This window comes from Equus przewalskii, chromosome 17, assembly GCF_037783145.1.
Source record: "Equus przewalskii isolate Varuska chromosome 17, EquPr2, whole genome shotgun sequence".
NCBI lineage: Eukaryota > Metazoa > Chordata > Mammalia > Perissodactyla > Equidae > Equus > Equus przewalskii.
This window is the reverse complement of record NC_091847.1, coordinates 20,785,449-20,801,318: the sequence shown is the minus strand read 5'-3', so window position 1 is coordinate 20,801,318 and position 15,870 is coordinate 20,785,449. Positions and strand designations below refer to the sequence as shown.

Here is a 15,870-nt window from a genome sequence, read left to right as displayed (position 1 = left end):
CAAACTCCACAATCCAGAATTAGCACCTAGGTGTGAAATTGATAACTTGGGCCTTCGTGGCAATAACCACACAGTCCTGTTGCTACCAACTGTGTTTGCAGGGGATGTTTTCCAGTCTTCAAGCCAGTGGTCTCCAAAGTACAGTGTGTGCATCCTGGGAGCGGGCATCTCTTGTGAATTGGGAAGAAAATATTTGAATTTATATAGTTTATACAACATTTTTGTTTAAATTTTAAGACTGAAATTAAACTCATGATATGGAGCAGATGATTCATCAGATGTCCCAGTGTTGTACACTGTGCTTGAAGTACTCTGTGCTGAGAAGTTGATAGTGTAAACCTCACCAGTTTAACCCCTAGTATATTGCAGTGTGATGCTTTCCATGTTCCTAGTTAGGTAGATTTGCAGTACCTTTAGTTTTAACAATAACTTACAAAAAGGACAAGTATCTTAAATTATTGAATGGAGAAACTACGGAATAAAGGGAATACTAATAATGCAAAAATAGGTAAACAAGAAAAAGACGGAGCTGACAATTCTTTTATTCCTATAGAACAATAAAAATTCTCCCACTCCTGAGATACGCTCTTTGTCAGCCACATTATTTGTACTAAGTGAAAACAATGACAATTTAATTTTCTCTTATAGGAAGGCATCAACATAAAACACCTTTTAAATTATTGGGAAGATCATTTGTAGATCAAATTGTATCCACCATCATGAATGAGGAACGCTTCCTTCGGTCTGTATTTAGATATCAGGTAATAATCATGACTCGCGCAATATTCAAATACTATGCTTCCAGTACATGAATGCAAGCATCTATAGTTTACAGCAAAGAAGTTTTTTGCACCAGTAACAAATAAGATATTTTAATTTTTTATGATATCTATATCAACCCTTTTAATTTCAATTTCTGTATATGTTTTATAATATATATTAGCATAGCAGTACAGGAATATGATATGTTGACATATGTCCTCAAAAACTTTTCACCAAGAAGGTACAGGATTTGAAATTTTAGAGACCATCGTTTTAAACTAGCATGTGGCTTTTTCAGTCTCAGATCACAGTATTTAAGGAAGTTTTACTGTGTTTCAGCTTATTTCTTTAGGTTGTCTGATGTATTACGGGTCTTCAAATAGAACTGTTTGCTGTCTGAGATGCAGAGGTCTAAGGACAATTTGCCATGAAGATCATCTAAGGCTATCTGCCCAGTCTTCCCTTATAATCTATAAGGTACTTCTCACAAACAGCAACAGCAGGGATCTTTCTGAAGTGCCCACACAAATCTTAGGTAGGAATACCTGTGACATTAATGCCATCTGAACGTTGGCACCATACAGTGCGTTCATTATTGTTCCAAAGACTTGCTTTCCATGTGTAGTGATAACATTTGCCTCCTGCAAGCAAATACGATAACAGCGGTTCTATTACACCTCACATGAAATCGAACAAACATTGATCAATCAAGGCTAAGAACTGAAAAGTGCTCTTGGTACCTGTACAAGGGCGTGTTTCTAGAACCTGTTCGGGACAGCTGTCTTGGTTCTCAAAAGACTGAATTATAAATGTCCTTGACCTAGACTGGCGGCCCATTGCCTCAAAGCTTCTTCCATCGATGCAGGTCAGTTCACACGTGCTCCACTCTGACCATTCGGTCAAATGGCAGTCTCCTGGATGACGTGCAGTACAGAGCAGGGGGGACAACAGGAAAAGGGGTACTTGACAACACTTACATGGACAATATGTTACATGCCATATTATAAGGATATTTTAAGCCACCTTAAACTTATGTCACACAAGCTAAGTTGCGTTATTAGGGTTAAAATAAACTCATAAATTTTGTGTAACTAATAATGACCTTCACAGTTACATAGAACTTGATCATTCAACAGAGTGCTTTCACAAACCTATAGTCTTGTCCCCATCATGCCATCACCCATGTATGCATCCACTCATGTATTCAGTCAATATTTTTTAAGTGCTAGCCAATGTGCTAGGTACTGTCAGGTCAAGTATTAGTAACATATTTTCTAGATGGAGCAACCATTACTCAAAAGGGCTAGACTCTATACCCCAGGTAAAACACAAGTGAAATGATAAAGACAAGATTCCAACTTAACTCTTAAATTTCCAAGTCTGGTGCTTTTCTTTTCTCGTGCTTAATTTGCCCCTAATAAAGCTGTAGGAATATTCCAAAGTGATAACCACAATTAAAAATGAATGAAGGTTACTTAGAAACTTCTATTTTGCTGAGATCTTCTCAGATAAAAAGATAATAGAAGATAGATAAATAAAAAGATCACTATGGAAGGTACTCCCCATTGTTTAAAACTGCATACCTGGGCAAGGCACAGAACAGGGCTGCTTCAGGATGCTAACTTGAAAGGGCATTTCTCCACACAGTGCATTGTCTACATGTACAGCCCAATGAGAGATTGAACCATTGTGGACCACGCAGGAAAGGCTGCGGATCTGGACTCCTTCCCCGCAGTCTCCACCCTGAGAGAGGAAAGGATGCTGTCAGAATTACCCCAACAATTAGCATCTCAGAGTTTTGATTCCTGCCACCCCCTTGCCCAAGAAAACTCTAGTTGTGTATTTCAGCAACTTCCTCCTCTTGAGATTTATCTTTCAATTGTTGACAAGAAAGTATCACTGAGCAATTCTTCTAGAGCTGAAAGAGAAGCAGAAGTAGAAAAGCAAATTTATGCCATGGAATTTATGTACTCAGACTATGACAATTCATTGTGGAACTCAGCCAGGATTGACTGAAAAAGAAAAACAATACATAATTTGTCTAGGTGTGTGTGATAAAATGGCCTAATCCATAATCACTCCCCAAAAGAGCATGTACAGCCACAGGGCATAAATTTCTCTCTTACTTTGCTTGCTTTTCTTCCGTAGGGAATTCAGTACTTTCTCATATGGATTAGGCTGCGGTTTCCACTAAAACCCTGATTTTCTTTATTGCCACAAGAAGTTGTTTTCCCGGTATCCCTTCTGTGCTGAATAATATTCTTTGAAGAGATTTCATACAAATTCCACTCAGCTTATTCTGGGCAGTTAGAAAAAAAATCTGTGCAGTGTCTCACAGAAACAGAAGCTTAGACTTGGAGGGCTCTTAGTGGTTATCTGGCCCAACTGTCTGCCTGATGCTATAGCAGGAAAACTTGCATTTTTGGCAGATACTCATGAGATGAGTTTTAGTTCTCAGTTTTAGTCAGGTGCTCACAGTTCAAAAAGAGGTCCATTGGATATTTGGATAACTTTATACCATAGCTCTGTTTTTACATAAATACCTTAGTAAACAATACCTAAGGCAAAGCTTTCATGCTAAGGAGGTGAAATCCCAGGATGGCAAGAGAGAGGGTAAAAGAACTGTAGCAGGGACAGAGGGAAAACAAATATAAGCTAGTGTGTTAGCAAGCTGGCCTCAACTCCACAAGAAAACACAGTTGGTGTCTTGGCCATCAAAACATCTTCCAGACAGGCCATGTGGTATCACTGGGCCTCAGTATCATCCATGATGGGGGAGGAGGGGAAGAAGGGAGAGGCATTTGAATGCCAGCTCCTCCTTGGATCCAGTTCTCATTGATCAACCTTCATCCCAGGGAGTAGTAACCTCACTATACTTGCAAGAGATGTTACTCAGCTTCCCCTACGTCTAGAAGTTGGTGGCAGAGCTAGAGCCTTCATGATTACTATGGTATGATTGGAGAGAAAGAGAGCGAGCCTTTGCACCTCTGTGGCTGCAGTAAGGGGTGCTACATGCTACAACCATTATTAGTTTATAGTCTGATAACTGTGCTCTGCACTGGGAAACCGAGTTTTGTCATCTCCTTATCCCTTCTCCCCTGCAGGACCCAGAAACTGCACGACCTAGGCCTTGGAGCTTCCATGGCTCTTGCAGTGGCAGGAGTGAAGAAGAACAGGGTGGTAGCTAAAGCAGTCAGGACAGTGTCCCAGGGCATGGAGCAGGTGATCCGGGGCCTGATGGGCCTGATGGGCCTGCCAAGCACCAAGGTCAAGGCACTGTGGCAGCATCTGCTGAGAGTCAAGGGCAGATCGCGGACTGACTGCTGGAGGCGCAGGATGTTACAAAGTGGCTGCTGAGAAAAACTCTTGACATAATTATGATTCTTGACATAGTTACGATTCAAACAGATTGGCCAAAAGAGAAGGTGAGACTTGGAGGTGGTCCAAGTTAAAGCCTGAAGAATCCGAATCAGCACATAAATTAGGGCCATCATATCCTCTCCTAGAGATGTTTTGACAAGAATTATGGTTTGTTTATCTAAGACGGCAATTTTCACACTTGATTTATCAATACTTCGTAATTGCTCTAATAGTTTCTATGGCTATTGTGAAATTGTCAAAAAGAATTTACTCTAATTTTGAACCTAAGTGCAGTTTTCTTTGGAGATAAGTGGAGATTTAAAATCAATTCACAGAATTATTTGAAGCAAATGTTCTAGTAAATGTTTATTCCCTAGTGGAATTGTCTAGGGTGTATATAGTATCAGACTTTGTGTACTTGGAGAGAAGGGTCTGAAGCTATTCCAGCATGTATGAAATTTGAAATTACTCCTATCTGGAACCGCAGGTAACAGAAGATGTGATTGATTAGAGTTTTGTTTGACATTCCAGGAGATGGAGTGTGAAGAAATGACGGGAAACAAGTCTACATCAGAGATCACTTTAAAAACCAAGACAAAAATAATATGCTCCTAGTATGTACCCATGTTCCACCTTAATCTCTTATACCTTTGCAACAACAGCCATGATATGAAGAGAAATCAGCAACAGACTGATCAATTCATTCATAAAACACACATTCACTCACTCTAATTCATGAGACTTTATACACCAAGGACTGAAAACAGACCCAGGCTTCTTGGAGCAAGATTGTCAACATCGAGGCTTCTCTCACTGACTCTTCACTGTCCTGACCACTAACAGACATTTGGACACTCTGAATTGGCATCTCCACCAGACGTGGATAGGCAGATGGTGCTAATAATCATAATCATAGTTTTAATCAAAATTATAATAGGAACTACAATTTATTGAGCTCTTAATTTATGTCAGGTGCTATGTTAAGCACTGTATATAAACTGTCTTATCCCTACCAAAACCCCTAGAAAAATAGGTACTATTGCTACCTCCATGATATGGATAAGAAAACAGGAGCTCGGAGAGTTTAAAGACTTGGCAAAAATTGCAGAGCTAGGAGCTGGCAGAACCTTGACCAAAATTAGGCTTGCTAGACTCCAGAGTCTTGGCTCCTAAAGCAGATTTATCAACATGTACGTGGATACGTGTTCTCAGCTGAGGAACCTGGAAAGAAGGAGTTAGGAAACTAAAAAACAGTGAAGCTTGAGAATAAACACTTCCTTTCATTAATCTCTTTCCACATAAGATGATGGCAGAATTGGTGCATCCACTGTGCCCTGCGCAAGCTTCTCTTATTATCGTTTGATACACTTCATGTCAATTGGCCACTTGAATATCAACGCTACCCTCAGTGAATGAGCAGGTTATAAACCGGTATTTGGCAGGTTAGGATATGATGGGACAAGGAGAAGCAGAAGCGCAGCTGTGTGAGAGGTGTTCTTCCTTTGTGTGCAAAGGCCCACGTGTATTTTGATCAGTAATTCCAAAATCTCAGTTTATATATAAATCTAAGAAAAGGCAACTCACTGAAAAGATATTGTGTCAGCTATCTCACAAAGAGTTCACAATCAGGCTTTAGGAAAGGCAGTTCAAACTCGGGGAAAACTAAAATATCATGCTTCCCTTTCTCTATGGCCTCTGCTTTTTTGTGTGTCATCTTCTTTCTTGCTTCTGAGCGACTGACTTTATCTATAAGGTGGGAAAATGCAGCAGCTAAGCATTCCTGAATAGAGTATCTTTGAACAGCTTTAATTCTATTCCAAATTCTTGGGGAAGAATGCTGATTGGCCCTGTTTTGGTAAGGTGCCCACCCCAGAATAATTAACTACACATTGGTGTTTTGAGAGCTTTGTCTGGATTAAGTCGAATTCAAGTTTCCTCCTGATTGGAAGTGTCCGTGAGTCAGAGGAACCTCATCTAGAAGTCTGAGGCAGCTCTGAAATTTCTGGATATATAAACCAATCACCTTCTCTCGTGGTCTCCAGTGCCTTCGATTCTGGGTTATCTCCAACAGATGCCACAAGCCCCAGCCCCACCAGTACTGCTACTGAGAATGTTCACAAGCCACCACTCTTGCCCCTATGGTTCCGGCAAAAGCTCAAGATGTGACAGCAAAATGAAAAATGACATCTGGCTTATCCCCATAATGTTCTTATGGGACAAGTTGGCAGAATTGTCTATCAGAAAAGGCTACTGACACCTGAGAAGATAGATACAAGGGAAAGTACAAAAGAACAAGTAAGGTATAGCAGCGGTTGTATGCCTCGTATGACTCAGAGCATGGAGTGTGTCAGCCCTCCATCCATTCTTCCTTCCCTCTCTTCTTCCTAACTTTCTTTTCTCTCCCTTCCCCTGCAATGGGTTCCTAAATTCCTTCCATTTTCTTAATTGTAAGTGATTTCAAGCTGCATTTCAAAATTGCTGAAGATTTAGGAAAGAGGATTCTAGACTAGCAGACAAAGTATTCATATTTAAATCCAATAGGTTATTATCAAATTAATTAGCATGGTTACCTTCTTTTCTGTAAAACGGAGACTGAACAAATGTTCCACACATTTTTGATCCTCTGGGACTTATTAAAATACATGGGCATTTAACTTCTGCAAGATAATAATGCTGCGTGACAATGTCATCCTGACAGGAACACTAACCATCTCTATGAGAATACTCTGCAGATTTCTTAATGCATAATCAAAATTATTGTTACCTATTTAAAATATGCTTTGGAACATGAGCTGAAGGATAAACTAGTAAAATAAGAAAACAGGAAAAATCAATGTGCTTTTTCTTATGCAAGAAGCCAGAGAGAAAATGCAGTAGAGGATCTTTGCTGATCCAGCAAAAGCTCCGGGTATGTGATATATTATGATGTTGCTAGGCATTTATATTTCAGGCCAATAAAAAAGTAATCAATGAGGAAAGTGTAGTAACCTTGGTTTGTGTAATAATGTTAAAATATAACTTTCATACACTTTTGGTTTTCTGCCCATATGCAAGATTTTATCTAAGCCTAAAAGTGCCTCTTTAAGAAATACAGTCTACAGCAAGCTGTGCATTTCCATAGCATCAGGGTTTGGCCTAATTCAATAACACTTTGATATTTACAAAAAGCCAAGAAAATAACAGAGAATTCTTGAGGATGCCAAAAGAGATTGAAAGTCCCATGATCTGGTCCATTATAAGCAGGGCCTAATGAATGGCTATTTATTTTCCAAGCAATATCACTCTGCATGAGGTTAAGTCATTTGGTTGTATTTTTCCATGTTCTCCATTGCATACAAATACACTGTGCCCGGCCCCTGGTGCTGTGAAATTTATTCCATGAGAGAATAGGTTTGACCAGACAAGTGCTTTGGACATACTGAGAAGCATTTCTCTTGAGTGTCATTACACGACCTACCTCCAATTTACATGCAGACCAGTTGCTGAGGACCCAGCTGTAGCAGGGGGTCACTGGGCAGGTTTTCTGCTGGGTAAGCTCTGTAGGGCACGGCCGTCCTTCTCCTTGGGTTGGCATAATGACAAATCGAGTCCGGCTCATTTGACCTAAAATGATAAGGAAGGTGTCAGCTTTTCAGTTAGACTTTGGCTTAGAAAAAGAATTAAAGGACAGAATGTTGCCTTACACACCTAAGTCTTCATTAAAACACACTGTTAAAATTGAATGATGTACACATGAAATTTCTATAACATTATAAACCAATGGGACCGCAATTAAAAAAAACACTGAACTTTGTCATGTGCAGCTTTCAGTTTTTCTGCCTTTTTAATTTAAGTTTCTACAGATTATCTAAAGTCTGCATAATGCTCAAGGATCTGAAATTTTTCTGTCTGTCTTTCTACTTCTTTAGTCTCCCTAAATCCAAACTCTGTATTTGTTACGAAATACATAGACTGATCCCGTAAACATTGGCAGAATGTTAATTCATTCAACAAATATTTATTAAGCTCTAGTAGAATCCAGGTATCCTGCTATGTGCTAGGGAAACAGTGATGAAATTGCCAGGTGTACCGGCTGCCCTCACAGACCTTATGTTTTAGACTAGGATTACAAATATTAAATAAAAACAGAGAGAGTTGCATCCTCATTGTCTGTTAGGTTCTGTAAATTTTTATGTTAGATGCAAATGTAGTAACCTAAATTACCCTAGAAAATCCCCTAGGGAGGTGCCACTGGCCCCCCCCACCCCCTGCCCTGGGTCTCAATAGAGTCTTTTAATTAATTCAACATAACCAATTTTCCTAGAATTTAAGACTCATTTTTCTTTTCACTGAGCACAAGATAAAGTTGTTGGCTTGTGTCAAGGAGCCATAATGTTTGAAAAAGATAAGTTCAAATACTTATATTCCATTTCATAATGAAGGAAAATTGGTTAATCAGAATAGCTGAGGAAAGAGCAGGGCTCCCATGTCATCTTTTGCCAATACCTAGGCATTAGGTCATCAGCTTGTTAAGTGGCATAGTGGATGGAATTTAAATGCTTGTGTTTCTCTCTCTCTCTTGCTCTCTCTCCCACTCACTCTTGTCCTTACTCTTCTTTTACTGATGAGGTACTAATTGCATATAGTTTCATTACTATTAGTTATCTGTCAACACGATGCCCTTCTATTGTTGTTATAAAGTTAATTATTTGTATCTGTATTTGTGGTAACTGTTAAAGAAAAATAGAGGGTCCTATGAGAGCATGTTATGGGGATGCAGCCCAGTGTGGGAAGGAATTAGAGAACATTGCCTTGATCAGGTGAGCTTTAAGCAGAAATCTGAAGGAATAAGCCAGATGTGATGTACAGGTTGTCCTACACAGAAGAAAGAGCGTGTGAAGAGGTCATGAGATGCAAAGGAGCAGAACATGTCTGAGGACCTGACAGGCTAACGTGACTGAAACAGAGAGAGCTAAGGGAAGAATAGGTTGGAGCAATGCTGTTAAAGCTATTTAATATGGGGTCTTTTAGTCAATGATATCTTAAGAGAAATGGAAAGCTAGTGCTGACTTCACACCTCTACAAAGAATTCACTCGAAAGCCCTGGGTAGGAATAATTCTCAGATGCCCTCAAGTTCAGGGACAAGTAAAGGTGACTCACACTTTCAGTGGACTAGACCACTTAGTGGCCACCAGAATATTATAGATTTGGTGGTAAACTAATTCTCTCTGAGAAAACCCTTGAAGAAAACTAAAAGGTTCTAATCACTGGTTTCTAAATTCCTTGAGATCTGGGCTTCTATCCCTAACATGGTGCTTCACATATATTAAGCACTAATTTAATATTTAATTCATATTTTCATAAATTGTCTAAATGACATCTAGTATCTGAGAATGTGTGATGACATAATAATGTAATTATTGAGCCGGTATCATGTGCTAAGCAATATTCTGTATACACTGACTCAATCATAACAACTCTAGGGTAAAATTCTATTATTTTCCCATATTTTAGATGAGGAAATTGAGGCACAGAGAGTTTAAGTCACTTGTCTAAGGTCAAGAGAGTAGTAAGTTGCAGAACAGTATTTTAAACCTAGAAGTTTTCTTTACAGAAGCTGCTGTGTTAGCCATGATGCTGGGCAGACCCAGGCAGGAGAGCAAGAACAGTACCTGTCTAGGTCTTTTATGGGAAACATGAAAATTTGTGTCAGTGATAACATGGGCTTAGTGAACAACAGAATCTACCCATTCTGCATTCTTGGGCACTGAGTGGAACTCGTGTGTGGAACATATGTGTTTGGGCAGACGTTCTTCCCAGCATCATTAAAATCAACTCATACAGGTTGAACATCACCTTATTCACATGAAATGTTGTCCATGCTTGATAAACACATTAGGCTCAAGATTTTACATTAATTCTTAAATACTTTTCACTTTTATAATAATCTTTGTTTATTCTCTTGACCTAAATACCTATTACCTCAATGTCATTATAATAATTGCATTCTGTTCTATATCCATCTTTGTAAGAATAATGACAATGCAGTGTTGCTTTTATCACAGCTAAAGAGGCTCTATTTCATTATAACCAAATAACTTCAAGCTTGTTCTTGAATTGATGGCATGCAGATGGCCATTACTTTAGAACTATTTTATTTATTTCCATTAAAGCGACAGACATCTTCTACTGGACATAGAGAAAGAGGGAACCTAATGAATTGAATAGAAAAAAAAATGATGCTATTGCTTTCTGAAATAATGAAGTCTTAAAACCATTCATTGAAAGCACAGCCATATGATTTCTCTGCCTTTTACTATCCAAGCACAAAGATAAGAGTTTCAAACAATACCAATTACTACCAAGAGTACATTTTTAGAGCCAAAGAGTGCATAATAAATCTACATTTTGAAGTATATTGTCATGTTTAATTGGCTAACAAGAAAGTTCAGTAAGAAAAACATTGCTAAGCCAGCCAGGCATGAGAGCATATAAGGTAACTGATTTGATGTTTCTGTGGGCTATTTGATATTTTTAAGTCAGGGATATTTAGTTGTATAAGTTAATCAGAGAAAGTACCCTTCGAATTAGTCACTTTCACAAATCCTGAAGCTGTAAGTATAAAATCTAGACACATGGTCTACAGATGGTATCAACAAGGAGGGCGGCCATCGCCACGGTAGTCGTCAAATATTACTGGGATTCCAAACATCAGACTGCATGGAATAGTCAACCAAACAACTCTCTTTCAGCAATGACTATTCTAAAAGGGACCCCTAATGGCAGGAGCCTGAACAAATTGTTTTGGTGATAGTGAATTTTCACGTGAGAGGAAGAGCAGTGGAGGATGTGGCCAAATTAAAGATATTTAAAAGTATGATGTGATATAGAACAAGAGAGAAAGAGAATTTTAAAACAGCTAATATATGGTGAAAAGAAACCTGGACTTGGCGTCAAAATTCTCTAGTTGGAAACATTTCTCTCAAGTCAACAGCTAGTAAATGATGCGACTGCGTGAAAGCACTTTAACTCTTCTGAGCTCGAATTTCCTCTTCTGTAAAATAAAATTAAGTACACAGAAAGTCCTTATTATCTGACGATAATTCATGCAGGGAAAAACGCCACTTAAAAATGAATCCGTTTAAAATGGGAATTAAATTATTTTTAATAAATAATGAAAAAATGTCTAAATGGGACTGTTTCTGGAATTAGAAAGTATGCAAGTGGGTTTATTTTATCTATATCAACTACCATGTGGATTATAATTGCAATTATGCACTCATTATTAAGACATGGAAAAATCAGCTATTGATGTTTCCTATATATTATGATTGCCCTATAAAAGACCCATGGTTTTATGACTGACTTTTGCAGTTTGACATAGAATTTTGGGCCTTTGAGTCATTTTTCGTCAGTTTCCTCAAGAGCGCCCTCTAATCTTTGCTGTACAGATTGCTCCATTTTTACCCCTTTGTTGTGAGTACACATTCCACTTGCAGCTAGAGATTGACCAACTCCCCTGATGCAAAGACAGAACATGTGTGTCAATGGAGGAGGCTTGTTGGCTGGGAAATGGCTTAAAGTGGTCAGTTCATTAGTGGATATTTGATAGAATGAGAGGTTTATGCTACCTACAGAACTCACAATTATGGTGATTTAGGCGAAGAATGCTCAGATGAGGGGGACTCCTTGGACCTACTTCACATTGGTTATATGAATTAAAAAATACTAAACATGAACCACCTAACAACACATCTAAACTACAGTTAGCTGCTTGTTAAAACTTTTAATATTTTTAAGCAGTTATTTTAACAATGATTATTTCATATCAATTCCTAGAACTGGCCCTGGAACAAGCCTATGATGAGTATATAAACCATGCTACCTGTATTCTGTTGGGTTTATAATATTAAATGCACACAACTATGAAATCCACAATAATCTACCCTGGTCCCAACCCACCAAATCCATTACACACTGGCCTGGAAAACTTTGGCCTTTAGAGTACAAGTGAAAGTTGCTACCACGTATATCCTCCTGCTCGCAATCTGAGAGTGACAGAATTTTCTTAGACCTCTTGTATGGCTTTTTTTCCCAAAAGCATAAGATATGGGATGAGGAATCTATTTGGAACTTGAATTCAACAGTAGATATGGACAATATGCTTAACGAGAAATATCAATAAGATGTAGGAACAGAAATTCACTCATTCTCTACTCACCTGCTCCTCAGGCTATAAAAGAAAGATACTTCCTACAAAATATGTTTCCAATTTAATAAAGACCCAAATTATGGTAGGGTAAGTTTGCTAGCAATTCTCTCTGAGACTTTTCCTCTTCTCCCTTGGGGAATATTGTGAACTCATTATAAGCAACGGTGATATTGGGCCTTCTATTAAATTAGCAATAATTACTTGCAATGAAGGAAAAATGATTGCCTGGTAAGAACTCCAGAAAAAAAATAAACAGAGGCATGCTAGTTGTAACATACACAAAACCCAAGGAGAGGCTAGTACTGGTACGTGCATATACGTTTAAAGCATATTGGAGCAGATCACATTTCCATTGAACTCATCAGTAGTCAGACTTCATTCTAAGGCTCCACTGACAAAGCGAATGTGAGATATTTCAAGCAGCATAAAAACTCAAACCTGGTTAAAAATTTGTTAATTTATACCTTCATAAAAAGAAATGAAGTCAAATGCAATGGTTCCCTGTTCTGACCACATGCTCAGATCCAAAAGCCAGCCACCATGCACCTGCACAGTGGAATGCTTTAAACAATGATTCTTCTGTGGCCCTGACACATGGACATTGAATTAACTAAAAATTACAGTTTTTATAGCTCTGGACAATTTGAATATGACCCAGGCAAAAAAAATGTATATATACAGGGGAAAAAGGAAAAGGAAATGCAAGAATAACAGAGCAATGAAGAACATGCCTATTTAACCTTAAATAGCTCATCAAACAAAATATCTGAGCAATTTACATGAACATACTTATAAACTCCAATGACTGCAGACATGTAAATATAACAACAGTAGTATACGAAGTGACCTTGAACTTACAGCATGTTATTTGAATATTACTATTACTGGTTTTTTTTCCACCTGGGCACTATGTCTTTGGAATATGAGTTGAATTTTCAAGGCACATGCACAATTGTTGGCAGGGAATGCTCTTCCAGAGCCAACACCCACTAGGAGTTGTCCAACTTACACCACCCAAGATGAGGTTCAATGTACTAACCTCAAGTTGCTGGTGGTCCTTCTTGATGTGCACCCCAAAATTGGGTTATTGAATAAAATGTTTCCACTTTTAAGTATTTCCTCCTATGGATTTATTCTTTAGCTTTTGGTACCTGCTACCTAATGTTAGTCAGTAGCAAATACCAGCAGACGACAAAATAAATGAAAACGAAACAAAGGGATACTAATAAAAACTTCATTAATAGCTAGTCATGTCAATCTATTAATTTTAATCACATCTCTGTGATTAAGGCAATTCATTGTACAATACCTTTGTCACTATAAAAGTATTGCTCGTTATGGAGGGAGGGACTAAAGTGAGTGTATATAATGTCCTATGATATATAAGTGATACAGCATTTTCTTGCTTAGTTCTTTTGCCTCTTTATCCTGCTTTCTTCATTCATGTAGCCCTGAGAGCACCTGCTCTCCTCACCCCCCTCAAATAGATCACTTCAAGAATCCTAGTCTCAGACTCTGCTTCAGACAGTTATCAATATTTAATATGTGGCAAACTGAAGCTCAGAGAAGTTAAACATTTTTTTGCAAAATCACACAGCTGGAAGGAGTGGAACGAAGGTTTGTCTTACTTCAAAAGCATGTGCTTTCCAACAGATCTCATCACAGTCACAGTCACAAGTAGTAGATGCCACGCTGTAGTTGTTAGGCTACTTGAGCAAGTTTGGGAGGTGCACTCAGGTGTACCCTCTGCAATGTGTTACCTGGATTCATACACTTTGTATTTTTCTTTAGTAAAAAATAATTTAAATTATGGTGCTAACACCTTTCTCTGTGATAACTATTTTTGGGTACTTGTCAGTGTAAATTTCTGAAAGCAATGACAATTCAGATTGTCTGTAAAATGCTCAGTTACTTTCATGCAACATTTTATGCTGGACATCTACCAAAAAGTGGATGTAACTGTACTTTTTACGTCTCAACAAATATGTGGAATTTTTATCCAAGTTTATTTAAGTGTAAAAATTGTTTTGATTATATACCCTGGTGGACATGGATTTGGAATCAAGGTTATTTTCTACTGTAATGTAGTGAAGAAAAATTACAGTCCTGATCTGCAACAGAAAGACAGAGCTCCAGCGTGTGTTTGGCCTTGTTAGAGACGGCAGATGCAGCAATGGTTCTTCACTCAGAGCTACAGTTCAGAGGTTTCCTCTGTAGAGGGATGCTTTGGTTGATCTGAAAATTGCTTCAGGTACCCAGATACCCTTCATCCTAGAGAACACTTAGCTTAGGCAAGGTACAGATTCCAGAAGCTTTTCAGAATAAGACAGACTAATCCCAGCCATGACCATCTATCTGGGAGTGATGTCAGCTAAGCGAGGAAATAAAAAAACCACAGCTCAAGAGGTCAAGACAGACCATGGTATCACAGGAGTGAGATAGGTCTTTTAAGGGCAGAATATCAGGCACCTTTGGCTTTGCTCAGCAATGAAGAGTTCCAGACTTCTCTGGAGCATGTTTATGTGTTCTAACTGTTGACCTCCAGTTCTTTTCTCAATGATCATATTTCAGCTCCATTAGAAGCTAACAAAACTTGATGGATGATTGTAAGTACCTCTCCACAGCAGAAATACCCCAATGGGGAGCTCTCCAGGATATGCAAAATGAGAAGGTCAGAGAGCATGATATTGGCAATCCTGGAGCTACTCTGTCCATCAGAATCACACATTCTCTGTCTGTAAGATTGGCTCCCTGCAGCTATATTCTAATTAGATGGACTAGATAATATGCAACATTATCGATTATGAAACAAGTATACATTTAGGAGAGACCAATTAAAATTAAAATTCAGAGAGACTTCTTCAAGCGCTCATTGCCCTTTGTGTTCCAATCTCAGATGCATTTCTTCTGCTTAATGTTAAATATACCTATAAATTAAGAAATTTTTTATAAAGTGATATAGCACCCAACCCAGGGCCATGTATGTAACAGGAACATTTATATGTACTGAGTGTCAAATGCAAAGAGGCAGAGTGTGACAAATGGGGCTTTGAGATGCCTGAACCTGGGTTCAAATTTTTCCTTCACAACTGACAGGCTGAATGACCTTGAGCAGGTTACTTAATTGCCTATCACCTCACCTATAAAATTATGTCTATATTTCATAGTACTGTTATATAGAATTACTAAAATACTGCTGGTATCAATAATTGCGCCTTTGGCCAACAGATAATAAAAAAGCACTCTAACATTTCATCATTTAACAGACAAAACATAGTGCAAGTTCTGGAAAGACTAGCTCTGAGTCCTACAACTTGCCACTGGAGAAGCCAGCTCTAAAACTCAGATCTTCAGGTTTCTTGTCTAGTCTTTTTTTCCCCATTCTACAATTTAGCTTCCTGTTGTTTTGTTATAGGAACTAATTACCGGATGTAGTAAATAAGTTTGAACTGTTATACCTATTGAACTGTGCCTGATCAAGGATTCCATACTGATCACATTTTATCCAGATACTAAAAATGAAGGTTACTCACTTGCCTTTGAAATCTGAAAAAAG

The 15,870-nt window shown here is 38.3% G+C and overlaps 1 protein-coding gene across 3 annotated transcripts in view; it reads right to left on the bottom strand.

The window, feature by feature from the left end:
- THSD7B (thrombospondin type 1 domain containing 7B) overlaps window positions 1–15,870 on the bottom strand; it is a 795,232-nt gene that overhangs the window by 15,633 nt on the left and 763,729 nt on the right. For all 3 annotated transcript variants that reach the window (XM_070579625.1, XM_070579626.1, XM_070579627.1), the window contains exons 21-24: window positions 7,580–7,725; window positions 2,346–2,505; window positions 1,503–1,676; window positions 1,308–1,403 (exon numbers count right to left, since the gene is read on the bottom strand). In XM_070579625.1, coding sequence (XP_070435726.1) covers window positions 1,308–1,403; window positions 1,503–1,676; window positions 2,346–2,505; window positions 7,580–7,725 — 576 coding nt within the window. The remainder of the gene's footprint in view (window positions 1–1,307; window positions 1,404–1,502; window positions 1,677–2,345; window positions 2,506–7,579; window positions 7,726–15,870) is intronic.